This window comes from Hylobates moloch, unplaced genomic scaffold (assembly GCF_009828535.3).
Source record: "Hylobates moloch isolate HMO894 unplaced genomic scaffold, HMol_V3 SCAFFOLD_2, whole genome shotgun sequence".
Lineage (NCBI taxonomy): Eukaryota > Metazoa > Chordata > Mammalia > Primates > Hylobatidae > Hylobates > Hylobates moloch.
Window position 1 is genome coordinate 153,939,906 of NW_026652277.1, and position 27,171 is coordinate 153,967,076.

Here is a 27,171-nt window from a genome sequence, read left to right on the forward strand (position 1 = left end):
AAGATGAGTCTGTAGGAGAAGAGCTGCTTCTTGCTAGGGAGGATAGAGCATTTTTATCTCTGTCAATTCACTAAAAAACCCCAGTGTATGCAAGCCTGCTCACCACCCCTTGCCTCTCCCCTAGTTTAGGGCACACCAGCATAATCCTCTCATCCACCTACTCTCAGCCTTGCCTGGTTTCAGCCCTTTTTCCACTATGAAGACAGAAAGTTTCCTGAAACTCAAATCTGACCAAATCGATTCCTGCTTAAAACCCTACCATGCCTCAGGATTGAGTCCAAATGACTTAACACAATTTACCATCCCCATTCTGATCTGACCCCTGCCATTCCTTCCAGCCTCACTTCCCACCATTCCCCTCCCAGGCTTCTGTGCATCGAGGCTGAACTTCCAGTTTCCCAGACATATCACTCAATTCTTTATCCATTCAGCAGATACATATGGCATGCTGAATACATGCTAGGTGTGGGAGTATAGAAGATGAACAAAACAAAAAAGTCTGCTTTTTTCTAAGGGAAACAGAAAGTAAGTAAAATATGTCTTCTATTAGAAAGTGATAATTCATAGATAAAAACAAAACAAGACAAAGATATAAAGTATCCCTCTTGCTTACAGATCTTCACACCCATGCTCTTCCTTCTGCCTATTTGAATAAAATGTAGTATTCCATGGTATATTTTACTCAAATATAATATACAATAGAGTATGTGGTCTGTACTCTCTGATTCCTCTCTTACTTGCTCATCCTTTTGATCTCAATTTGGACATATTTCCCTCCTGAAAGCCTTCTTTTTCTCCAAAAGTCCATCTTACAAGCCCCTCCTATGAGATTTTCCAGTACTCTCTTACTTCCCTTATCACGGTATGTGTCACTGCAATCGCTATTGCCTGATTAGATGTCCACTTCACTGAAAGACAGTACATTTCTGGTCACCTAACTCATTCACTGTGATATCCTCAATACCCAGAACAGTTCTGATGTCTGGGGAATATTTAATAGCTTCTCCTGCTTATTATTGCAGTCTTACTAAGAATACACAGAAAGTACACCATGCAGAAGGAGTAGCAATGATTAAAAATTCTTGGAATGATCTTCTCATTGCATCTTGGAATTGACAAATGCAAGCTGATACATGTTATTTCTTGAGTCATTTACCTAATCCTGGTTGTCTGTGAATCAGCAGTGGGAGGGAACCAATTGCAGTAATAATTTTAAAATTTCTTTGGATTTTACCTAAGTCTAAGGATTTCACTACAGAAGATCCTAAATCTGGCTTCTATCAGGTATTGACCAAAAATTCAGATAGGACTCTTTTTCTTTTAACAGTTCTTTTAACTTTTGCAGCTACTGAACTTTGGGGTTTGGGGTATCAATTACTCAGTACCCATTCAACAAATATTTACCTATTTAAGTGGCACAGTGCCACATACCATGGCACAAAGATGAATACGATACACCACCTGCCCTCAATAACAGTCACATATGGCCACAGTTTTCACACAGGGTATGTGTGCCCATGGGGATATGTGAAGACTTTCCAAGGGGTACACAGGCATAAATAGTGTTAACAGAATCCATTTTTAGGTCCTTAAACTGACCTGCCTGGAATGTGCTTGCAGGGCAGTGAAGCCAGTTCCACTTTTCCACTTAACTTTCACAGTCACCCTATTTCCACTTTACAAAAGACAGACACATGTCTGACTCATTCTAAGTTATATTTCATACTGACCTAGGTATAAAAATAGCAAGGAACTATATTTAGTCCATACTCAACGCTCTTATAGGGACACATCTGAGACTGGGTAATTTAAAAAGGAAAGAGGTTTAATTGACTCACAGTTCTGCAGGGCTGGGGAGGCCTCAGGAAGCTTACAATCATAGCAGAATGGGAAGCAAACATGTCCTTCTTCACGTGGTGGCAGGAAGGAGAAGTGCTGAGCAAAAGGGAAAAAAACCCTTATAAAACCATGAGATGTAATGAGAACTCATGCACTATCATGAGAACAGCATGGGGGACCACCCCCATGATTCAATTACCTCCCACCAGGTCCCTCCCATCACATGTAGGGATTATGGGAACTACAATTCAAGATGAGATTTGGATAGGAACACAGTCACATATCATTCTGCCCCCAGCCCCTCCCAAATCTCATGTCCTCACATTTCAAAACATAGTCATGTCTTTCCAACACTCCGCAAAGTTTTAACTCATTCCAGCATTAACCCAAAAGTCCAAGTCCATAGTCTCATCTGAGATACAGCAAGTCCCTTTTACCTAGGAGCCTGTAAAATCAAAACAAGTTAGTTACTTCCTAAATACAACGGGGTCACAGGCATTGGGTAAATACACCCATTCCAAATGGGAGAAATTGGCCAAAATAAAAGGGCTACAGGCCCCATGCAAGTCCAAAATCCAACAGGGCAGTCATTAAACCTTCAAGTTCCAACATGATCTCCTTTGACTCCGTGTCTCACATCTAGGTCACACTGATGCAACAGGTGGGCTCCCATGCCTTGGGCAGCTCCATTCCTGTGGCCTTGCAGGGTACAACCCCCTTCCTAGCTGCTTTCACGGGATGGCATTGAGTGTCTGTGGCTTTTCCAGGTACACAGGTGCAAGCTATAGGTGGATCTACCATTCTGGGGTCTGGAAGACAGTGGCCCTCTTCTCACAGCTCCACTAGACAGTGTCCCAGTGGGGACTCTGTGTGGGTGCTCCGATCCTACATTTCTCTTCTGCACTGCCCTAGCAGAGGTTTTCCATGAGGGTTCTGCCCCTACAGAAACTTACGCCTGGACATACAGGCATTTCCGTACATCCTTTGAAATCTAGGTGGAGGTTCTCAAACCTCAATTCTTGACTTCTGTGCACCCACAAGCTCAACACTATGTGGAAGTCACTAAGGCTTGGGGTTGCACCTTCGAAGCAATGGCCTGAGCTACACCTTGGCCCCTTTTAGCCACAGCTAGAGCTGAAGCAGCTGGGAGGCAGGGCACCATGTCCCAAGGCTGCACAGAGCTGGGGGTCCCTAGGCCCTGGCCCAGGAAACCATTTTTACCTCCCTAGGCCTCCAGGCCTGTGATGGTTCGGGCTGCCATGGAGGTCTTAGACATGCCTTGGAGACATTTACCCCATTGTCTTGGTGATTAACATTTGGCTTGTTACTTATGCAAATTTCTGCAGCTGGCTTGAATTTCTCCCCAGAAAATGGGTTTTTCTTTTCTATTGCATCATCAGCCTTTTCAAAACTTTTCATTTTCCAAACTTTTATGCTCTGCTTCCCTTTGAATGCTTTGCCACTTAGAAATTTCTTCTGTCAGATACCCTAAATCATCTGTCTCAAGTTCAAAGTTCCACAGATCTCTAGAACAGGGGCAAAATGCCACCAGTCTCTTTGCTAAAGCATAGCAAGAGTCACTTTTATTCCAGTTCCCAAAAAGTTCTTCATCTTCATCTGAGACCACCTCAGCCTAGACTTTATTGTCCATATCACTATCAGCATTTTGGGCAAAGCCATGCAACAAGTCTCTAGGAAGTTCCAAACTTTCCCCCATTTTCCTGTCTTCTTCTGAGCCCTCCAAACTGTTCCAACATCTGCCTGTTCCCCAGTTCCAAAGTCACTTCCACGTTTTCAGATATCTTTATAGCAGCACCCAACTCTCAGTACCATATTAGTCCATTCTCATGCTGCTATAAGGACATACTGGAGACTGGGTAATTTATAAAGAGGTTTAATTGACTCACAGCTCTACAGTGTTGGGGAGGCCTCAGGAAACTTACCATCATAGCAGAAGGGGAGGCAAACACATCCTTCTTCACATGGTGGCAGGAAGGAGAAGTGCCAAGCAAAAGGGATAAAGCCCCTTATAAAGCCATCAGATCTCATGAGATCTCACTCACTGTCATGAGAACAGGTTGGGGGACCACCACCGTGATTCAATTACCTCTCACCGGGTCCCTCCCATCACATGTAGGGATTATGGGAACTACAATTCAAGATGAGATTTGGATGGGGACAGAGCAAACCATATCAGGAGCAATTAAAAATGTTAAAGGAAGTCTCCTGCAACTGAGATATGATAACTCCCCCATCCATCTCATAAACAGACACATGGCCAATAAATTATTTTTCTTGAGCATAATTATTCTTTCCAAATTTGCAGTAAACGTGTGTTTTGACCAATGGGTTACTGATAAGAATTACACTATAAACTGAAGCTGGAAAAATATTTAGTACTTATGGCCTGATGTTACGAAATTTTTTTTAAATCAAATTTCAATTTAGACTTTTGTTGCAGAGAAATATGATAGGGTGACAATAAAAGATTTTCACATGTAAAATTATATTACATTAAAATAAAAATCTATGGAGAAATAGAATGAAAATATAAGCTCTAGAGGGAAAAGAATTTATTTAATATTGCTGACTTAAATAATAAGTTAAATTATTCATGTGGGTTTTTTTCAGTGGGTGTTGAATGGGTATTAAATGCCATTGTTATTAGGTTCCTCTAGACACATTTAATGCCCAGAAGAGTGATATATTAAGTTTATATTAAACTACCAACATTCACTAATACACTGGACATTACATCTTTTGTAACCACTTATATTTATAATTTTTGAAAGTTTAGATAACAACTCTGAAAAGTGTGAGGAAAGTATAGTTTTTCAAAATTCACTGAATGAGCAGACCACTGACATGTGGGACCAAGGCCAGTGACCAAAGTTGTTACAAGGTGTTGTAGACACTAGGATAGAAGTTTCCCATGGGTGTAGGAGGTCTGGAAGAGGAAGCTGTCAGTTCTGTTGAGAGAACCAGGAAAGGCTTTCCAAGCAGATCAATGATTTGTCTCAGAAATAAGTAGATAGGGTCGTGTGTGTGTGTGTGTGTGTGTGTGTGTGTGTGTGTTTCCAACTTTATTAGGGAGATTCTCCTCACTCTTTTTTGGAGTTACGTAATCCTTTATTATCATTTCCTATGCCCAAACCAAGCCTTATTATAAATCAAGATATTGAAAAGGCCCTCTCTCATTAGCTCTTTCAGGATGACATGGAAGACAAATTAACTTTAAATCAACTTGGTGTATTTGTGATTTAAACAAGATAGAAGTTTATTCCTAACCTTCATAAAAGTTGGGCAGTTGGAAGTCCAAGGAAGGCACAATAGCTCCACAAAATCATTAGAGACCCAGGATCCTTTTAGTTCTACAATCTGTCATCTCTTGGGTAGGGCACTTGTCCTCCTCACCCAAGATATCTGCTGGAGGTCAAACCATTCCTGCTGCATTCCAGTGAGAAGATAGAATGGGGAAAAGCAAAAGAAGCCTCTCTCAGATGAGTTCACCTTTGGTTTAAACAACCTTCCTGGAAATCCCACACAACACTTCTGCTAACATTTAGTAGATCAGAACTTCATCAAATGATCCCACCTAGTTGTAAAGCAGGCTGAGAAATGCTGTCTTTATTCTGAATAGCCATAAGCCCATTTAAAAACTGAGGTTCTGTGAGTAGGGAAGAAAGGAAATCAGATAAATGGGATGAACAAACAGGAGTCTCTGTCATACCTGATGCTTAATCTTAAAGCTAAGGCCATCAAAATGATGACTTGGTGTGATCCTTCCCTTTATGTAACATTCTTCCTCTAACCCACCAATTACTACAGCACTTACATGACCATTGTGTTTTCCTTTTATTGTTGTTACTGCTTTGGTTATTTGATATCCCCACTGTGCTGCCATGTGTCTAATGGCACCTCAAACTCCCCATGTCCCACACTGAACTCTACACCTGCTCCACTGCAGCTTTCCCATCATGGTTAATGGGCACTCCATCCTTCTGTGCTCATACCAGAAACAATGGAATCATCCTGCAGACCCAGAAATCAACCACCTCTCACCACCTCTGCTGCTACCTCCCCCATCCACATCTCCATCACCTCTTACCTGGATGAGTGCTATTGTCCCAAACAGCCTTCCACTTGTATATTAGTCCCTTCTCATATTGCTATAAAGAAATACCTGCGACTGGATAATTTATAAAGAGGTTTAATTGGCTTATTGTTCCACAGCACATACAGGAAGCATGATGCTGGCATCTGCTTGGCTTCTGGGGAGACCTTAGGAAATTTACAGTCATGGCAGATGGCAAAGGGAGTAGGCACCTCACACGGCTAGAGCAGGAGCAAGAGAGAGAGTGAGGGCAAGGTGCTACACACTTTTAAACAAGCAGATCTCATAAGAACTCACTACTACAAGAACAGCATCAAGGGGATGGTGCCAAACCATTCATGAGAAACCACACTCATAATCCAATCCCCTCTCACCAGGCCCCACCTCCACTATTGGAGATTACAATTGAACATGAGATTTGGCTGGAGACACAGATACAAACCATTTCAACCTGTTTCTCCCCTTACCCCTACCAAAGTCTGTTGTAACATACACCAAAAGTGGCCTTATTTAAATGTAAGTCATGTAATTTTACTCCTCCCAAACACTTGCAGTGGCTCCTTATTTCTCTCAAAGTAAAAACCAAATGTTTATAATTGCCAGAAGGCTGTGCCTGGTCTGGTGTCTCATGACCTCACTGACTTCTTACTTCCCCTCTCTTGCTGTGCATTGACCTCACAGCTGTTAGCTCCTCCCTTGAGGCCTTTGCTCCAGCTGTTCTCTTTAGAATGCTCTTCCACCAGACAGGAATGACTAACTCCCTCCTGCCTTCAAGCTTTTGCTCAAATCTCACCTTTCCCCATGACTACCTTACCAGCCCCGACTATATCTGAAAGTGGGGACTCTCAGATGCCCACTATTCTGCTTTTCTCTCCATGCATTTACTATCTTCTAACATGCTATCCAACTCTTTCCAGCATGAAAGTATTTATTATGTTTATGGTTTATTGCCTGTCTCTCCCCATCTGATATGGTTTGGCTGTGTCCCCACCCAAATCTCATCTTAAATTCTGTGTCATGGGAGGGAAGAGCGGGAGGTAATTGAATCATGGGGGCAGGTCTTTCCCATGCCCTTCTCGTGATAATAAGTCTCACAAGATCTGATGGTTTCATAAAGGGGAGTTCTTCCGCACAAGCTCTCTCTCTTCACCTGCTACCATCCATGTAAGATGTGACTTGCTCCTCCTTGCCTTCCACCATGATTGTAAGGCTTCCCCAGCCATGTGGAACTGTAAGTCCATTAAACCTCTTTCTTTGGTAAATTGCCCAGTCTCGGGTATGTCTTTATCAGCAGCGTGAAAACGGACAATACACCATCTCTACCACTACTAGTTTCTTGTCTGTTTTGTTCACTGATGTATTCCAAGCACATATCACAGTGCCTAGAACACAGTAAGTGCTCAATATATTTGTTGAATGAAATCAAGTAATTTGTTCTCTTACTTAGCAAATTTATAGAAACTGTGTGAGGCATAGATTTGAGTGGACACAAAAGGAACAAGGTTGGCTGCCTACTCATACCTAGCTTATAATGTAGTAAAAGATAAAGAACTCTAATACACATCAATGGGACTGAGTTTAATAGGACACAGGACTTCCAGAATGCCAGAGAAAAATTCAAAATGAGTATAAGACTCAGAAGAAAGCACATTTGCCTTTGCCTGGAATGATTCCAGATGGCCTTGTGGAGTTTTTGAAGTGAATTTTGAAAGACAGGGGCTGGTTTGATAAGTGAACATAGAGAAAGAGGTGTTTGCAGATAATAAACCACCTTGGAAAGTATTAGAGTTAGCAAAAGGAAAGGACACCATCATATATTAATAATGTAATATTTATGTAAGTTATAGTCTTACTAACATATTTGTTTGGACTATAAGAGCTTTGTTGGAAAGGAGAGGTAAAGGTATTGAGTTATCTCAAACATTTAGGAACAAAGTGATAGTTGGGACAATTTCATAAAGCACTGAATGTCAAGCTAAGGAATTCGATTTAATTTGTCTTACAGGGATCCATTGTGGGGTTTGGAACAGGGCGCTGGGGGAGGTGGACAGCATGATCATACCAAAGGCCAACAAGCTCCCTGAGAGCAGAGATTTTGTCTCATTTATCCTTGGATCGCCAGTGCACACCACAGAACCTGGCATATTAGTGGATGATTGATAAATATTTTTGTTTCAACCAGTGATTAGGGAGAATGTAGAAAATGTTGTCAAATAAACAGGTCACATTCTGGCAGCTGTAAGGAGGATGACTTGAAGAAAAACAATGAAAAAGGATGGTAAAACTCTGAAATAGGGTGGCTTCTATGAAAGGAATGATTGGGCACAAGTGACATTACGTAGGAAAAACCAAAAGGATTCAGACACTGATTGGAGATGAGGGTTGAGAGTGAACAATGAGTTCTCCCCCAAGACAACCTAAATCTACTCAGTCATTATTCAAACCACAAGATTTTTAGCAATAGAACCAGATTCAGAGGTAAATGCAAGAATTCCAATGTGGGTTTAGAAACTAACATCTAACTAGAACAATCAACCTTAGGTTTTTTTTGAGCAACAACTATAGGTAATTTTGGCAAATTCAGTATAATTCCAGGTATTTATCAGCTTGTAAATTTCAGGCTTCTGATGCTTGGATGTGGTAGCACAGAGAAAATTCTTGGGAGGCAGCAAGGGCTGTATGCAGAGCTTAGGTTTGAGTCTGCAGGCATGGGTGAGGCCTTCCTCAGCTACTCACTAGCTGTGTGGCCTCCCTAAGCAACCTGAGTTTTTTATAACCTATGAATTCATGATCAAAATAGTGGAGGGGTAAGTGAGGTTTAGATGAGGGCATGGAAAGTGCCTGGCACAGAGTCACTGTTTGATAAATGTTAGTCTCTCCTCTCTATGCTGTTCTTCTTTTCTTAGTCTCTGGAATCCACCATGGTGCCCCTATTTCCACCGCAGTTCTGGCCAAAACATGCTTTCATGCATAATGACTCTTCCACAAAGGCTGTGTTTGCAATCATCTACTCTATTGTCTTTTAATCTGTACCAGCTTCCAAGCGAACCCAATTTTCTAGCATTTCCCTAGTGCTCATCTCAAAATACGATTTCACCAGCAAATTTCGTAAGTATCCTTTTATTCTGTCTTCAGGAAGATTATTAATGAAGATGTTAAGTCAGGCTGGCATACATCACCATGCTTAAGGCCATCTTCCAGATATTTTTGTTCCACTACATGGGGATATGGTGTCATTTATCATCAGGTCTTGTTACAGCTTTCTGGCCCTTGAAAAACTCATGGGAGGGCACTCATGTCCACATCTACTTGAATTAGTCTTGCAAGTGAACTCATGAGCAACTGAATTAAATGTCATCGCAGGATTGAACATCTGTTACATCACACTAATCTATCACTCTTCTCTCCTAAATCTTTACAATCTAAACAAATTAGTCTAGCATGTGATTTTCAATCAACCTTCTCTTTTGTTGTGTGCGGCTCATGCCCAAAAGGAAATAATAGACCAGTTGATAAAAGTAACAAAATTTCATTACTGCTTCAAACATGGTCAAGTGGTAAATAAAGAATAATGACTCCTTGGCAATTAGTGAAATGAATAGCAATAGGACAGACTCTACAGAAGATGGATATGAGACTCATCCTCGTGAAACTTACCTCATAACAAAGTCTTAGAGATAAATGAGTGTGTGGTTTTAGAATCAAGAATAGTTTTAGAATCAAGAATAGTTGCAGCTTTCCTGACTTGTGTTTTCCTAATGGAGCATTGATTGATTGTGTCACTAACAGAGATTCTCTTTCCTCATTTGCTGAAAAAGTTGAACATTATATGGGTGGCTCAGATACAGTAGGGGCATAATATAATGGGATGGTTTTTAGCCTCACTTCTGACTCCATTTTATCACCATATTATTTTCCTTGCTTCTTTTCCCTTACTTTTGGTTTAATTGTGGTAAAATACACGCAATATAAAATTTACCATCTTAGGCCGGGCGCGGTGGCTCACGCCTGTAATCCCAGCACTTTGGGAGGCCAAGGCGGGCAGATCAGGAGGTCAGGAGATCGAGACCATCCTGGCTAACACAGTGAAACCCCGTCTCTACTAAAAATACAAAAAATTAGCCGGGCGAGGTGGCAGGCGCCTGTAGTCCCAGCTACTCGGGAGGCTGAGGCAGGAGAATGGTGTGAACCTGGGAGGCGGAGCTTGCAGTGAGCTGAGATCATGCCACTGCACTCCAGCCTGGGCGACAGCGAGACTCTGTCTCAAAAAAAAAAAAAAAAAAATTTACCATCTTAACCATTTTCAAGTGTACAATTCAGTGGTATTAAGCACATTCATAATGTGCAATCATCACCACCACCCATCTCTAGAACTCTTTTCGTCTTGCAAAACTAAACCGTGTGCCCATTAAACAATAATTCCCTGTTCCTCCCTCCCCTTAGTCCCTGGCAACCCCCATTCTACTTTCTGTCTCTAAGACTGTGGCTACTCTAGGTACCTCATATATATGAAATTATACAGTGTCTCTAACTTTTTATTGAATGTTTTTGTCTTAGTCCATTTTCTATTGCTTATAACAGAATACCTGAAACTGAGTAATTTACAAGGAAGCAAAATTTATTTCTTACAGTTATGGAGGCTGAGAAGGTCAAGATAGAGGGGGCTATATAGTGGTGAGAGTATTCTTGCTAGTGGAAACTCTGCACAGAGTCCTGAGGCATCTCATGGCATCACACAGAGAGGGGGCTGAGCATGCTAAAGTGTTAGCTCTTCTCTCTTCCTCTCTTATAAAGCTACCAGTTTATCTTCCAAGATAACCCATTAATCCATTAATCCATGAATAGATTACTCCACAATCCAATCACCTCTTAAAGGCCCCACCTCTCAAGACTGTCACATTGTGGATTAAGTTTCAACATGTGTTTTGGAGGGGACATTCAAACCATAGCAACTATCCTTTTGTATGTTTTATAAGATTATAACTACTCTTGAAACAAAATGGAGACTGAATAAACAAAATATTGCCTGAGGTCAAGAGGAGTTCTATTCTGTATCTATGAAGTCAATGGTACAGACATAATGTTTCCTAATTAGAACAAAACACAATCAAGTATAAGAAATATTCATCATTTAAATGGTTAATTGTTCAGATAAAAAGCATATTTAAAATAACAGGTCAAGGGAGAGATTGACTATAACACAGGTTCCCTCAAGGACAGGAATGTTAAGATAATTGAGCGAGGAAGCAATTGTAGATTCCAACTCAGATTTAATCAGCTAAATGCCGAGGTGCTGGTCACAAAGATTACCGGCAGAGCTGCCTGCAAGATAATGGTTCTCAAACCTTAGTGTACATATGAATTTATTACCACAAGCCTATCAAATCAGAACCATAATGACTGCGACTCACGAGTCTAAATGTGTCACCAGCTACCCTGGAGGTTTGGACTTAGGAGGTTCTCATCAGCGTTGAGAAATGATGGTCAGTGCAGTAGATTAGACCAGAGATTGTGAGGCTTCCCTCCATTCAGTTTGCTAGTATAATCTTGGATTACGTTATGCCTATAGTGTCATGGTATCCATTACTACCTATTTCACTGCGTCACTTTCTTTCTTACATTTAGCGTGGCCTGACTGAGCTATTGAAAGTGGGGCAGAGGCAGGAGTGAATGATGCTGGAAATAGATCCTCATTCAACCCTGCAGCAGAGGGTCAGCCGCGGGCCCTGCTGTTCTCCCATCATCATCATAGCCTTGAGACTAGACCTCATGGTTGTTTTATCTTGTGGTTTTTTTTGTTGGTTTTTTTTTTTTTTCCTGGTCTGCCTCTGTGCCATCAGGTACAAACTCGAGGGAAAATGCTGGCGTCCGTGGAGCTGTGTTCAGCATGAAAGATCAGTATCTGGCTTCCATCTCGTTTATAACTCTTATTTTCTTTCTTTCTAGAATATGTCTGTGCTGGAGAATCACCACTGGCGATCTACAATTGGCATGCTTCGAGAATCAAGGCTTCTTGCTCACTTGCCAAAGGAAATGACGTAAGTGCTGCCAAGATGAAACATACTGATGTGCATGCAGTAAAGATAAGCCACTTTCTCTAGGGCAGGCTTGGGACCTTTTGCGTGAATGGCAGAGAGCCCCCCGGCTGTGCTTCCTGCCTGCACTGAGCTGTCTATCAGAGGAGATTTGGTGTCAGTTATAGCAACCCAGAAACCAAAATCTCTCTGTGTGCTTTGAAAGGGCCTTGCAGAGTCAATGACCTACGGTCAGGAAAAGGGATAATAAACAGCTCTCAGTTTTCACACGCTTCAGTATCAGTGCTCGGCTTTGCCAAATTCCCGACCTTTAGTTTAGCAAAATTGCCCTCCCATGTAGCTCCAAATAATAAATATTAAGAAGGAACTCAGGCATTCTAAAGCTAGAGTTCAAAAAAGTATGTTTTGTAATTGCCAGTCTTAGCAAAAATAGAAGTCAGAAATTCTTTTCTAAAATGTCTTTTGCTAAGTGATTGAAATGGCCCTAGCATTTTTTTCACCAATTAATTTACCTTATATCTCTTGCACTTTAAACAGAAGGGGAGACACTCATTTTCTGGTTTACTATTTAATAGCCATGGTATGTAGGCTGAGTCCCACTAAATCCGAGGCCATTGCTTCGTTTTCCTGGTGGCCCCAAGTTAGCTGCTAATACTGTCTTCCAAGGCCACCATTAATTCTGATCTGTTTAATGAACACATGCAGAACCCAAGAAACCTAGGTGAAAAGAGTACATAGATTGCTGTACCCTTCTTCAAGACAAGCACATAACTTGAGATCAAGGACCAAGTGGTGTCTCCCAGCTGAACAAGCAGTATACTCTCGGTTGTGAATTGATTCCTGGCCCTCTGATTTGATCTCATGCTGTTTCCTAGCACCCAGAGGAATGTGAAATTTGCAGGAAGAATTTCAGTAGATAAATTTTTACTCCCTGGAACTAAATAAAACCAGTTCTCATGCATGGAATAAAAACTCATGCCTCTTACTAGAATAATAAATTGCAAAGATTGAAAGAATTAAATGCAAAAAGAACTAAAAACTAGAGCAAAAGATCAAGTGAGAAGAAGAGAAAAGAGGTGGTAAGGGGAGAGACAAAGAAGAAAGAAGGAGAAGGAAAGGAAGAACAGTGAGGACAGGAAAGAAGAAAATGCAAGGGAAACGGGAAAGGACTGGGGTGACCAGGCTTCTCCTGGTCAGTACCTGCATTCATCCTATTTGTTACTCAATTAATATTTCTTTCCTAAAATATTCATTTCATGTCTATGGATTCCAAAAAAATATATTTTTATGTGCCTTTGTGGAACACAGTGTTATAAACTGTTTTTGCCAGAAGAATAATTGTTATACAATAATACATGTGAAAACTTTATTACAAAAGCCATGATCATAATCATTATTATTCCTTCTACCACAGGTAAATGCTTTAATGTCATTTTTCTGATTTTAAAAGTAGGGCAGGTTAATTATAGAAAGTAAGGAAAATTCAGGAAAGTGTTAGTTTGAACTATGTGATAGTTGCTCTTTTTAATGGCCAAAAACAGGAGACTTTTAGCACTTTCATATGCTTCAGCTTGATATGAAAGAGAAAACTGAAACTACTAGCAATCCTGTCATCCAAGGATAGTTCATGTTAACCTGGCTAGTTTATTTTCTTTTAGTCTTTTTTCAATACAAACTTATTTTAACAAAATATGGTTATTTGGGGAACTTATTTTACAGTTTACGTCCTGAAATTTTGTATTTACTATAAAGGCTTTTTTCCAAATCATTAAACCTGTTAAATTAAAATGATTTTGTCAGCCGTATGGCATTATTGTGCCAAATGGCATTATTGTATACAACTACTGGCTTTCATTTGGAATTTAAATGGTTTCCAGTATCCCAAACTTTGATACTCTGTTTTCTCAGGAAGTATTTGTAGATAAAAATTATTGGTCAGAAAGGTCTGAATTTTTAAGTTTCTTGTATATTATCCAATTGTTCCTCTAAAAGGCTGTATTCTACCTGTATTCCAACTGATGGATTATAAGAAAACGTACCAATGTACCATCACCAAAATTGAGTTTTGTCTTTAGTCTTTTTAAAATATTTGCAAATTTGACATATATGTATGAATATATATACACAAATATATATGTATATATAGAGAAAGTGGTTTTCATTAAATTAGAATGCATCCTTTACTTACAACCAAGATTGAAATTTTTCATATATTTGCTGATCATTGCTATTTCTTTAGAGAACACATTTTTATATTTGGTCTCTTCCTATTTTCCTATCAGTGTTATTCATTTGTTAGAACTCTTTGTATATTAACTACAGTAACCAGTTGTTATATGTGGTAAATATTACTTGAAGTTTTTAGTTTGCCTTTTGATTCATGAAACATTTCACCTAATTAAAATAATTTTATTTTCCAATTATAAATTTAGTAAGTATTCATATCTTCAAAGAATTCATATAATTTTGAGAAGTATAAATTAAAAAATCAACCATAATCCCATTATAGATCTTTTCATTTTCTATGACCATAGAGATCATGCTTTACATGCTTTGAATTTTGTTTTTAGCATTAAAAAGATGACATTTTTCAATGTCAATTACTATAGCTGTACATCGTACTTCATAATTGCATAGTATGAGTGTACCATGGTTTAACTAATCTCATAAATTTTTGTGATTTTTTTTCCCCCCATGGAATGCTTCATTATTGTAAATAACAATAGAATAAGCGGCTGGGCACGGTGGCTCACGCCTGTAATCCCAGCACTTTGGGAGGCCGAGGCGGGCAGATCACGAGGTCAGGAGATCAAGACCATGGTGAAACCCCGTCTCTACTAAAAATACAAAACATTAGCTGGGCGCAATGGCGGGTGCCTGTAGTCCCAGCTACTCGGGATGCTGAGGCAGGAGAATGGCGGGAACCTGGGAGGCGGAGCTTGTAGTGAGCCGAGATCGCGCCACTGCACTCCAGCCTGGGCAACAGAGCGAGACTCCATCTCAAAAAAAAAAAAAATAAATAAAATAAAATAAACATCCTTGTCACATATCTTTACTAATTATATCTTTACTAACATGTTAATGTTAATTTCTAGATGGACTGTTGGTCAGTTTATTTATGTTCATCAAATGCTTTTTCCACTAATTCCTAAATTACCCTCCAGAAACATTGTACTAATTTATACTCCCTAACAAAGAATGAGGGGAACCATTTTTCTCATATCATTGACAGCATTGGGTATTACAATCTTTCAGTAATTCAGCAAATTACTTAGCAGTTACTTTTAATCCTCACCAATAAAAATGGGAGAAATAATATCACATAGTGGTTTTAATTTGCTTTCTGCTATACTAAGAATATTTAATATTACTTTATTTTTTGAGATATTTTGTATTTCTCTTGTGAATTTTCTGTTTTATATAATTTTTTATGTTCAGAACTGAATTAAAGATGTATGTATGGCTTAAAAACAAATGTTCATGGTGAAACTATAAATCTTTTAGAATATAATGTAGGGAAATTTTTCATCAGAGTTGGGAAAAATTTCTTAAAGACGATAAAAAACTAGCCATAAATAAAAAGATTTATAGATTAAGCTACATTAAAAATTAAGACTTCCTGGTGGCATTGTGGTTCACACCTGTAATCCTAGCACATTGGGAGGTGGAGATGGGAGGATCACTTGAGGCCGGGAGTTTGAGACCAGCCTGGTCAACACAGTGAAACCCCCATCTCTATTTATAAATTTAAAAATAAAATAAAAATTATAAAAATTGAGATTTCATCAATAGACATCATAAAGACAGCTAAAAGACAAACCACAGACACAATATTTGCAACACGTAGCTGACAAAGGACCAGTATTTAAAATATGTAAAGAACCTCAGAATCAATAAGAAAAAGGAAGACAACTTAATAGACAAAAACTAGAGTAGAAACTTCACAAAAGAAGTACAAATGGCCAATAAACCCATGAAAATATGTCTAGCCTCATTAGTAAACAAGAAAATTCATATTAAAACTACAGGGAGTTGCATGACATGCCCATCAAACTGGCAAAAAATGTAAAGGGTAAGAATGTAGAACAATGAGAATCTCATCTGCTACTGCTGGGAGCAAAAATTTATACCATCATTTTGGAAATAATTGGCATTATCTAGTAAATTGAAGATAAACATACTCTGTCATCCAATTATTGCATTCCTGAATATAGACCCTAGGGAGACATCTGCACATGCATAACTAGAGGTATATAAGAATATTTACTGTGGCTTTTTTCATAGTAGCCAAACACTAGAAATATCTCAAGTGACCATGAAAAGTAGAATGGATAATGGAATGGATTTCATTATCAACGGAATTTTATACAGTGGCATACACTATAACGAATGAGGATAAACTATAGCCTACACATCAACATGAAAGAATTTCAAAAACAATGTTTAGCTAAAGAAGTCAGTCACTGATACCATATAACTTAAAGTTCAAAAGCAGTTAAAACTAAGTTGTGCGGTTTAGAGATGCACTCACAGGTGGTAAAATTATAAGTAGCAAGAAAATTGTTAAAACAAAGAGCAAGAAAGTGGCTACTTCCGGGCTTGGAAGGAAAGGGGATATGATGAGACAGGCAACATGACCTCTGGGGTACTGGTAGGCAGTGTTCTTGACCTGAGTGGTGATTACAAGGTGTTCATTTTCTATTTATTCATTAAACTGTATAGGTATTCCCTATGCACTCTACTTAAATATATTGCATTTTTAAAGGTAAATTTTACAAATATTTATGGATCGTTCCTTTATTACTTTTTATATGTGAGGTAAAGCTCTAACTTGCTTTATCTTTCTAAGATATCCCATTTTCTCTATACCATTTGTTGACTAATATATCTCTTGCCCACTGGTTTGTAACAGTGTCTTAATTAGTTTTTGTTTTTGAAGTTCCAGAATCTCTTTCTGGCCTATGTATTGTGTTCCATTGATGGATCTTTCCATCCTATGGTACCATTTACTATTATTCTCTTCATTTTTATTACTATTGTTATGCCCTTTTCTCTCTCCATGCACATCTTCATTTTTGAACTCTAAAAACACACCACAAATTTCATGATTCTACAAATCTTTTGTGTCCTCCCTAAAACATGCATTTCTATTTGGCTTTCAGGTTTTTTCACCCATAGGAATGTCTAAACTACCACAACTTTGTTTTTCAAGGTTTCAATCACTTTACACAGTTCTTGGCATGCTTCCTGTCCAAGGACGGAACTGGTGGGTGAGAGACTTGCTCTCAGGCAGCGAAGGACTGGCACATTGTGTAATAAACAGAATCAAAGGCAGAAATTAGATTACAAGCCACCTGATGATGATAAAATCAATCACCCTCATCAAAGGGATTTGCTTTGTGTGTGTTTTTCTCTTTCATTCTTGTGGATGCAGACAGGATATTGAACAGCAGCTGGGCTCCTTGATCTTGGCAACAGACATCAACAGGCAGAATGAATTTTTGACCAGATTGAAAGCTCACCTCCACAATAAAGACTTAAGACTGGAGGATGCACACGACAGGCACTTTATGCTTCAGGTAAACAAAACAATAAAAGCCATTCTTTTTGCTGAGTGAAAACACTCAGCTGGGCTGGGTGTGGTAGCTCACATCTGTAGTCCCAGCTACGTGGGAGGCTGAGGCATGGGGATCACTTGAGTCCATGAGTTTAAGGCTACAGTGAGCTATGATTGCACCACTGTACTACAGCCTGGGTGACAGAATGAGATCCCGTCTCTAAAAAAAAAAAAAAAAAACCCCAAAACAACAAAAAAAATCCACTCAGGGCCATGATCAATAATTTTAGCATGTTTGAGAAGGAGTTATCTCCAATGGTATGAGTTAGAACAGTGACCTATTTTAGTAAAGGCTTTGAAATGCATGAAAGTTATAAGTGGTTCCCAACTAAGCAAAATCTGGGTTTTAGGTCAACAAGTTGATAATATCTCATTTTTCTTGTTCAGTAACTGATTTATCACAGAGTAATCCCGCTGGATGCAGTAAAGGTCTACCACATTTTGTGGCTTGGTATAAAATCAGCCTCTGCGATACCCATGCAATTTTAAAAGTCTGTTTCTGAAACACGAAAGCATATTATGTTAACTATAGTACATACAAGTGGCCTCCCTTTACCTTAAACCTATTTAACCTGCTTTATTTCCTTTTACTACCTAAACTTCTATTTTCATCTGAGTCTTAAACATTTTTATCTGGTCTTATTTTTAGGCAGCAAAAAATAAAATTGAACTGAATTGAATTACATTGGATCAAGTCCATTCCTTTCTGTTTTACTCCATGGCAAGAATCCATTTGTGACATGACAAATTACATCAGGGCAGAGTGGATGTCACAAATAAAAATGTGACCTGGTATCCAAACCAGAACCTTCTTTCTTGACCTTCCATTTTCTCGTCTTCCTTCTTTTCTTTTGGTGCAAAAAACAAAGTGAATGGACCTAGACTCATCTAGATAGATGAGATGGAGCTACACCTGGAGATTGAATCATGCAGTCTTTTTTGTTCCAGGCTTTCGTGCTACCCTTTGTAGCTGTCCAAAGTGCTCCATCTTTGCCAGGAAATACCCTACTCCCAGCTGTAGAACTATGATTCCTTCCTTATTTCTTTCCAGACTAGGCTTCTAGTCCCTGAATGCCACAAGGGTCAACCAGGTGTCTGATTTGAGTGACTAAAGCCAAGTTGTGAATAGCCGAAAGATTTGGCCTGGAACACTTGCATTTCAAAAGAAAGGCTTGCTAACTCAAATGCATTCCTTAAGGCAGAGGCTGGAGGAGGCTTCTCTGACACTTACCTCTACTTCAACATGTACTGGTACCCCCACTAACCAGGAAATAAATATAAACAACTAAATTTGCAAGTTGATATGATCCAAGGCTCTTCCAGACCCCAACATTGCTATCTGTTCTGTGATGCCAAGGAATTGGGTCAAACCAATGGACACTGCTGGTCTCTTGGTAGCAGGTGGTGGTTAAAAGGGATAATCTGCTTCTCTGGGAATTCAAGGTAACCCTCATAAGGTCATCATTACTGACAAAAAGCTGGCATCTCACATCCAGACCAATGTGAGGCAAGTCAAGAAGGCCCTAATTTAGCTGTATAAACAAAGCATTCCTAGGTTTGATACAACTTCGTTCCCTGACTGGCAGTCTGAGCTTACACATGCAGACATAAATGCCAACACACATAATTTAAGTGATGTATGGAGTTCGTCAGTGTGGCTACTGTGAGAGTGAGGTCCAGATGACCTCACTTGAGCCTGGCCAGGGACCCTGCAACCTCCCTGCATGCCGGAGGTGGAACTACGGAAGAAGCCAGGCCATGGCTTTCCTTGGCCTGCCCACCCAAGTCTCTTCCAGCAAGCTCCATGTCCTTGGACTGTGGCTCTTCTCTCCTCACTGCTATAAAGACAGCATTCTCAATGCAGGCTTTGTATCATGGTGAATAAGTGCAGTTTCCTGAAGAGGCATGTCAGGGAGGTAGTCTGTAAATATGGGCCTGGTACTGCGAGCAGACTGAACAGCTTGATAGCCTCTTTGGCTTGGGGTGTTTTTGCAACTGAAAGAACATCCTCTCACAATCTCTCCCTGCCCTGTCATTTCTCAGATCGCCTTGAAGTGTGCTGACATTTGCAATCCTTGTAGAATCTGGGAGATGAGCAAGCAGTGGAGTGAAAGGGTCTGTGAAGAATTCTACAGGCAAGGTCAGTAGTGATCCAACAGCTGAGATTTCATTGCCCTGTCTTCTTTTAAGCATTTATCCTAATAAAACAGGAAATGGCTGATCTATCATGACATTTGTTCTTTCATCAACTCTTGTTATCCTAACCTTTCTCTTTTACTCTCTTGGAACTCATCCAACCCTTTTTTGGAAAAAGTTAAAAATAAATAACATTGACGTATTGACTTACTACAGAAACAGGTAGTAATGAGGCAAAATAAAAATGAACGAAAGTGGGACATTGATTATAAATGGCTCTCCTCTGTGGATATAAGAATGTGTGGGATAGTTTGATTTTGACTTTGACCTTCATTTTAATGAGCTGAGTGCAGCCTAAAGGCTAAATGTCGTGTGAGGTCAATGTTTTCCACTCTGACAGAAGGACTTAAGATTCCTTTTGTATTCCTTCTCCTTGCTTTCTTAAAAAAAAAAAATTAATAATGAAATACGACACAGCTGACCAAAAAGTGAGTTCTTCCTTTCAAATACAGTTTCAACAGTGAGGTAGAAGGATTTTGCTGTGAAAAGACAAATGGCCCTGAATTAGGGTATAATTTTTAAAAGATTAACCTCATTCAGAAATAAAGCAATGAATTAGCAAGCAGGATCTTGATGTTGGGTGGGGTATCAACCTTTAAATACAGCCTTGTTTCTTCAGGCTGGGTTTCAATGTGCAGGATGTTTGTTCAGGCATCAACAGTGCCCTCATGCTAGTGACAGAATCAGGTTTGAGAAGCTGAGAACAAATAAAGCTTGAAGTGTCCCACATACCAGCTCTGTGGGGAGGTCAAATAGCAACAGTGAGCCTTTTGGAGAAGGCACCATTGAAAGATGCGTCAATGACATCGTGATGGCCCCAAAGACAGAAGAATTGATTGAGCTCATGTGGGGCCAGAAGGTTCCGCTCACTGTATCTTTCTCTCAGAATAAAAGTGCTCATGTAACTCCTACAACTCTGTATATAATTTCACTTGAATTGAGCAAAAGTGGTTAGAAATCAAAATATCAGCTCTAGTTGCCCCTAAATAAAATCTCCAAGGAGGGTAAAACAAAAGGAAATATGATGAAATTGGAGCTAGGGGGCTTTAAATTAGATATAATCAATACTCTCTTTACTGTTTGATATGTTAAATATTGAAATAGCATAGTGAGAGAGGGGCTAAGATCTCCATCCTTGCAAATCAAACAATGAGACAGAGGAAAGAGTCTACTCTAGCCCACTTGGTTTTGACTCAATCACGCCCAGCATGATTAAAGTGCACAAGTCAGCATTGACTGCAGTGTAAACCTTTTATTTTCTCATCTTGCACCTTATTTGGATTCTGAGCACCTTAGGGCAGGACCATGTCACTTAGGTAGATAGTAAGGCCCATAGTGCCAGTAAATCAAAGTTGTCAACTAAGTACAGTAAATGGTATCAACCAAGAAATGTAACCTATAAGTTCTCTTTTCTCGGGCCTGGTGCAGTGGCTCACGCCTGTAATTCCAGCACTTTGGGAGGCTGAGGCAGATGGATCACCTGAGGTCAGGAACTTGAAACCAGCCTGGACAAATGGTAAAACCCAGTCTCTAATAAAAATACAAAAATCAGCCAGGCGTGGTGGCACGCACCTGTAGTCCCAGCTACCCAAGAGGCTGAAGCAAAAGAATTGCTTGAACCCAGGAGGCAGAGGTTGCAGTGAGCCAAGATCGTGCCACTGCACTCTAGCCTGGGTGACAGAGCAAGACTCCATCTCCAAAAAAAAAAAAAAAAAAAAAGAAAACTCTTTTCTCAAAACTGCTTATTGTCCTAGTAATATACGCACACATTATAAGACGGAAAAACCTAGAACGTTTGTAACATTGATCTCTAAAGGCAAGCTTCCATGTACCTTCCTCTGGCATGTTTCCTGGCAGAGGAAGAAAAGAAAGTATATCTAGTCCTTTTTATTTAATAGCCTTATGGTCTAGTAGAAATTCTGCTTGTTTTAAGAGAAGATTATAGGCTGGGTGGGTGTGGTGGCTCATGCCTGTAATCCCAGCATTTTGGGAGGCCAAGGCGGGCAGATCACGAGGTCAGGAGATCGAGATCATCCCGGCTAACACGGTGAAACCCTCATCTCTACTAAAAATACAAAAAAAAATTAGCCGGGCATGGTGGCGGGTGCCTGTAGTCCCAGTTACTTGGGAGGCTGAGGCAGGAGAATGGCATGAACCCAGGAGGCAGAGCTTGCAGTGAGCCAAGATCACGCCACTGTGCTCCAGCCTGGGTGACAGAGCGAGACTCCGTCTCAAAAAAAAAAAAAAAAAAAAGAAAGAAAAAGAGTAGATTCCCTGGTCATCCAAACTGCCTATCCTCCCTACTGAATTATTTTTTTAATTCGATAAGGATGACTTGTATCATTTTGATTAATCTTTCAGTTTAAGATTTGGACTCAAATCTCAGCTCATTCCAGCACGTTCCTGGCAGGCAGGCTTCCACAGACTACTAACTGTCCTGGACAAAGTATCTTTAATGTGATCCGTGATGTTAAGCAAAGGAAAACCCTTAAAATCAAGGTTGAGGACACAGGGGAAAGGAAAACAAGACCCCATGAATCAGAAAAACTGTTATATTCTCAGAACACAGATTAGGATTTCAAATACCATATACCTCCCCCCTCCTCTCCCCCAAAAAAAACTTAAAAAAGTAGACTTTGTCCTCTTGTGACTACAGATTGATATCATCTCAATCAACCTAGTTTCCCAGAACCTTGTATTGAACGTCTGCTTCCAGCCTTGTCTAATCCTCAGCAAAACTGATTGTCCTATGTACAAAGCCCCACTAGAGATATTATGAAGAATACAAAGAACTACATGTAGTCTATGCTTTGTACTCTCAAAGTACTAATTAGTATAGTTTCTAGAGGAAAGAAACTATGCAAATTTCCCCTTTATATTCTCTACATTGGTAGCAAAGTGTCTGAAACATATAAGCGTGTTGAATAAGTGAATGAATAAATGATCTAATTGGAAAACCTCTAATGATAGAGGTCACAGGAGAAGATCCAGTACCTTGAAAGATAGAATCTGAGCTCAGTTTTGAGTGATGTGCATTGTTCTATACTTCCCAGTATGGTAACAAGACACATGTGACTGGTTAAATTTAAATTAAAAGTTAATAAATAAAAAATAGAGTTCCTCAGTCTTGATCGTATTTCAAGGGGCTGCCACAGTGGGCAATGTAGAGAACATCTCCATCATTGCAGCAAATCCCATTGGACAGCGCTGGTCTAGATAGAATGGAATGGAAACCACTGAGACCGGGATGCACCCTGCCTTGTCGACCAGCTCAGTCTCATAGAAGATAAGAACGAGAGGATTGTGGAGGCCCCTGGGCACCAGGCTACAATAGAGAACATGACAATGGGAGTCATCTCAGAAAGTGCATTTAGGGCAATATATGTAGTTGAAGTGGAAGAAGAATTGGAGGAAGAAAACTAGCTAAGAAGCAAGAACCAAGAATAAATGATCAACACACCAGACCAGGTTAAAGCAGAGTGAAAGGGGGCAAAAAAAAGTCTTCTAAGAGGGAGAAACAGGATGTAAAACAAGATTTAAGAGGAAGAAACAAGCAGGGACCCTTGCAGGGTCCCCAGCCAGGCTCAGATGAGATGGAGGGTGAAGGGAAGGGAGAAGTCAAAGACAACTCCTCCAAAGTGTCACACTTGACTGAAAAATCACTGTTAAGAGAAATACGGAGGTGAGGAGTGAAACTGGCTTTAGGAGAGTTCGTCTTAATACTATTTGGTGTCCTGGCCTGCCCTCAGAAGGCTATGATCATCTGGAGTTGAAGAGTTAGGGTGGCCAGACTGCCCTGAACCACTCAGGTTAAGCCCGAATGATTTCCTCACTTCAGCCTTGAGGATTACCAGGGACAAGAGACCCCAGGAGGCAGACTACAGTCTTAACATGACAGAACTGTGGCCTCTGTAGGGCTTCAGCTCAATGGTTAAGTGCAGACACTTTGAAGCCAAACTTCCTGTGCTGGAATCTAGGCTCCCCACTTTACTAGTGGTGTGACCTACTAGCAACATACTGAATCAGTATACTTAACCCTCCCTGTGTCTCAGTTTCTTCATCTGTAAAATGGGGATTATAATAAGGTTGTTATTTGGATTAAATTAACATATGCCTGGGAAGGGGACTCACACCTGTAATCTCAATGCTTTGGGAGGCTGAAGCAGGAGGATTGCTTGAAGCCAGGAGTTTGAGACCAGCCTAGGCAACGTAGAGAGATCCTATCTCTATTTTTTAAAAAAATGAACAAAACAATATTAGCCAGGAGTGGTGGTATATGCCTGTAGTCCCAGCTACTCAGGAGGCTGAAGCAGGAGGATCCTTTGAGCTCAAGTGTTCAAGGGTGCAGTGAGCTATGATGATACCACTGCACTCCAGCCTGGGTGACAGAGTGAGAGCCTGCCTCTTACAAAAAACAATGACAATTTTTTATTAACATATGTAAAATGCTTAGAACAGTGCCTGGCACACAATAATCACTATATAAATGTTGTGTTTTTATCTCTTCTACTTTAGCAGAGTAGATTCATAACTGAACCTTCCGCTGATTAACCAGATTGTTTTTTCCAACACAAAAATTACTCAATTTTTTATGCTCAGGAAGGACCGATGAAGTATTTCAATAAAGTTTTATACAGTGCATTTCTCCTTTGAGCTTCTATTAGGTTGGTACAAATGTAATTGCGGGTTTTGCCGTGGAAAGTAAGGGCAAAAAAAAAAAACACACAATTACATTTGCACCAGCCTGATAGCTGACAAATGCATTAAAAAAAAAAAAAAAAAAAAAATTTCGAGCTGGGTGCAGAGGCTCACACCTGTAATCCCAACAGTTTGGAAGACAGAAGCAGGAGGATTGCTTGAGCTCATGAGATTAAGACTAGTCTGGACAACATAGTGAGACCTCGTCTCTACTAAAAATAAAAATTTAAAAATATATATTAGCCGGGTGTGGTGGCGCATGCCTGTAGTCCGAGCTACTTGGGAGGCTAAAGCAGAAGGATTGTTTGAGCCCAGGAGTTCGAGGCTGCAGTGGGCCGAGATCATGCCACTGCACTCAAGCCTGGGTGACAGAATGAGACTGTCTCAAAAAGAGAAAGTACCATTCTGACCTTTATACTTTTTTTTCACCTTCAGTTGCATTAGGTAAAATTCTAATGAATCAGAATGGAAGATTCTGGTTAATTTTGTGGTTACAGACTGAGGTGCTACTCAGATGAGATCTTTCTAGTCCTTCTACCTCATTTCCTACCTACTTACTCTTCCTGGTTGTCCTCAGGTGAAACAAGACTAGGGTCAGGCAGCATGAAAGTAGAGGAGGGAGAAGGAAGGATAAAGCCTGTTTTCTTAACCTGTCACTTAAAGCCATGACTTTTATTTCATGTGAGGAAATCTCTCATTTGTTGTTTTCTTGTTTTTATAGGTCTTGTTCAAAAGTTTATTCTAGTCCCAGAGCACACCTACTAGCAATGAGCCATTATGAACGGTCATTGGCACTGTGGTATTTTAAATTGTTACGGAAACTACCGAAGTAAGGCAGAGCAAGTCAGTGCTGAAGGGTCCCTAAGGGATAACAAGTCAAGAAACAGTAATTCCCAGAATAACTTCTTCCGACGAGGTCATTAAAATGATTAATACTCATTTTATAAGTTCTAGATTACCAATGTGGTTTTTTTTTCTTTCTTTCTTCTTAGGTGAACTTGAACAGAAATTTGAACTGGAAATCAGTCCTCTTTGTAATCAACAGAAAGATTCCATCCCTAGTATACAAATTGGTGAGTTGAATTCAGTGTTAATTCCAAATAAATACCTTTGGCACATCTCACAAAAGTGACAAAGAAAAGATCTAAACACAGCTTTCAAAAGATCGGCACTGGAGGTTTAATCAACATCCTTTTGAATGGCTGAGTCCAAATTAACACTTTAATCATGACTAATCTACTAGCTAATTGTCTATTGAGAACTTATGAAACCTAGGATAGAAGCTTTGTTATAGGCCCGTAACTAACTTGTATTATTTTAATTTGGTAGTTTAGAATAGAATCAAAACCAAAAAGAGTAGAAGAAAAGTAACAAGAATCAACTATTCACACTCTTCAGGGCTTGAAGGTGGGAATCAGCAGAATCTGCCTTTAGGACCCTTCCAATCTGGGTCACTACCCCTCATCCCTAATGCTCGCTCCCAAGAACCCAGTCTCTAGGCCTAGAGCCTGTGAGCCATGCTATTCCACCATATCCTGGGATCCCCAAGTTTCACTAGTCCTTCCTTCAAAACTTATTTTCAGGTTATTCTCCTAAAACCACACTCTCTTTCAAGTGTCACTGGTGGGAAACTGTTAAAGTATGATGCCAATGCATCCAAAATAATTACTGCTTTATCTAATTAAGTTATGGATTAGACCAAGAAGCAAATCAAACTGTGGAAATTTTAGGCACTTTAGTGGAGGAAATATTTTTGCTTCGGTAAGACTTTCTACAACTTCAGACACTCCATCAAGTCCACCCACCTTTAAAGCAAGTCTTTCTTTTCCTTGCAGTTCCCTTCCATTGAATCTGAACTCAGAACTTTAACTCTTTTCCTTATAAACTCTGACCCTGACATGTACCAGTTCATGTTTTATACCTGTTCCTATAGACTTCAGACAGCTGAACGCATTCACAGTGCTACAGACCTTTGCAAGGCTCAAAGTTTAATGCTTTGACATTGGTAGGGAAGGGGGTATCTGAAAACATAAGCTGAAAATTAAGAAAACCAGGGTAAGTTAGAATTATATAATATCACTGAAGGTCAAATCTAATCTACCATCCCACAATGGAGTCATAAAATCATCCTCAGGAAATAAGGACAAAATAAATCTAGCTATAAAGATTTCAATGGAATATACAACTGTTAAAATAGGTACGTTCGATTATTGAGCATTTTTTTTCAAATTGTCCTTAATATTGTTATGTAGTTTTCACAATCAAACCAATTCCTCCACCCCAAAGTTGGGAGCTGGGGATGGTGGCATAAAAAAAATAGAACCCAGAAAAGATAATACAGAGTTGCTGGGTGGCTGGCAGGGGAGTATCAGCAACAGAAATGCAGCCTCGGCCTCCTGGGAGGCAATTCTCTCCTATCAATTGCTTTAGCCATGGAGGTTCTGCAGACGTGATTCAAAATTAGATGCTAACCAAAGTCCTAATCCTGAGGCTCCCTGTGTTAAGCTCTAGTTGGAAAGAAATTTACCAGGCAACTGTCAATGACATTTTGAACCCCCCAAACAAAAGGACTCACGTGGTTCAGCACACAACCTGGATTTGTGAGACAGACCTGATTTCAGAGATTCTGTCCTGTTGTTGTCATGAGAACACACTTATTTTGTCAGATCATA

General features: G+C 39.9%; 1 protein-coding gene across 2 annotated transcripts in view; it reads left to right on the plus strand.

Moving 5' to 3' along the window:
• Positions 1-27,171, plus strand: part of PDE7B (phosphodiesterase 7B) — a 344,587-nt gene that overhangs the window by 310,545 nt on the left and 6,871 nt on the right. For both annotated transcript variants that reach the window (XM_032159684.2, XM_032159674.2), the window contains 4 exons: positions 11,900-11,991; positions 17,423-17,567; positions 19,649-19,745; positions 25,492-25,572. In XM_032159684.2, the coding sequence (XP_032015575.1) occupies positions 11,900-11,991; positions 17,423-17,567; positions 19,649-19,745; positions 25,492-25,572 (415 nt within the window). The remainder of the gene's footprint in view (positions 1-11,899; positions 11,992-17,422; positions 17,568-19,648; positions 19,746-25,491; positions 25,573-27,171) is intronic.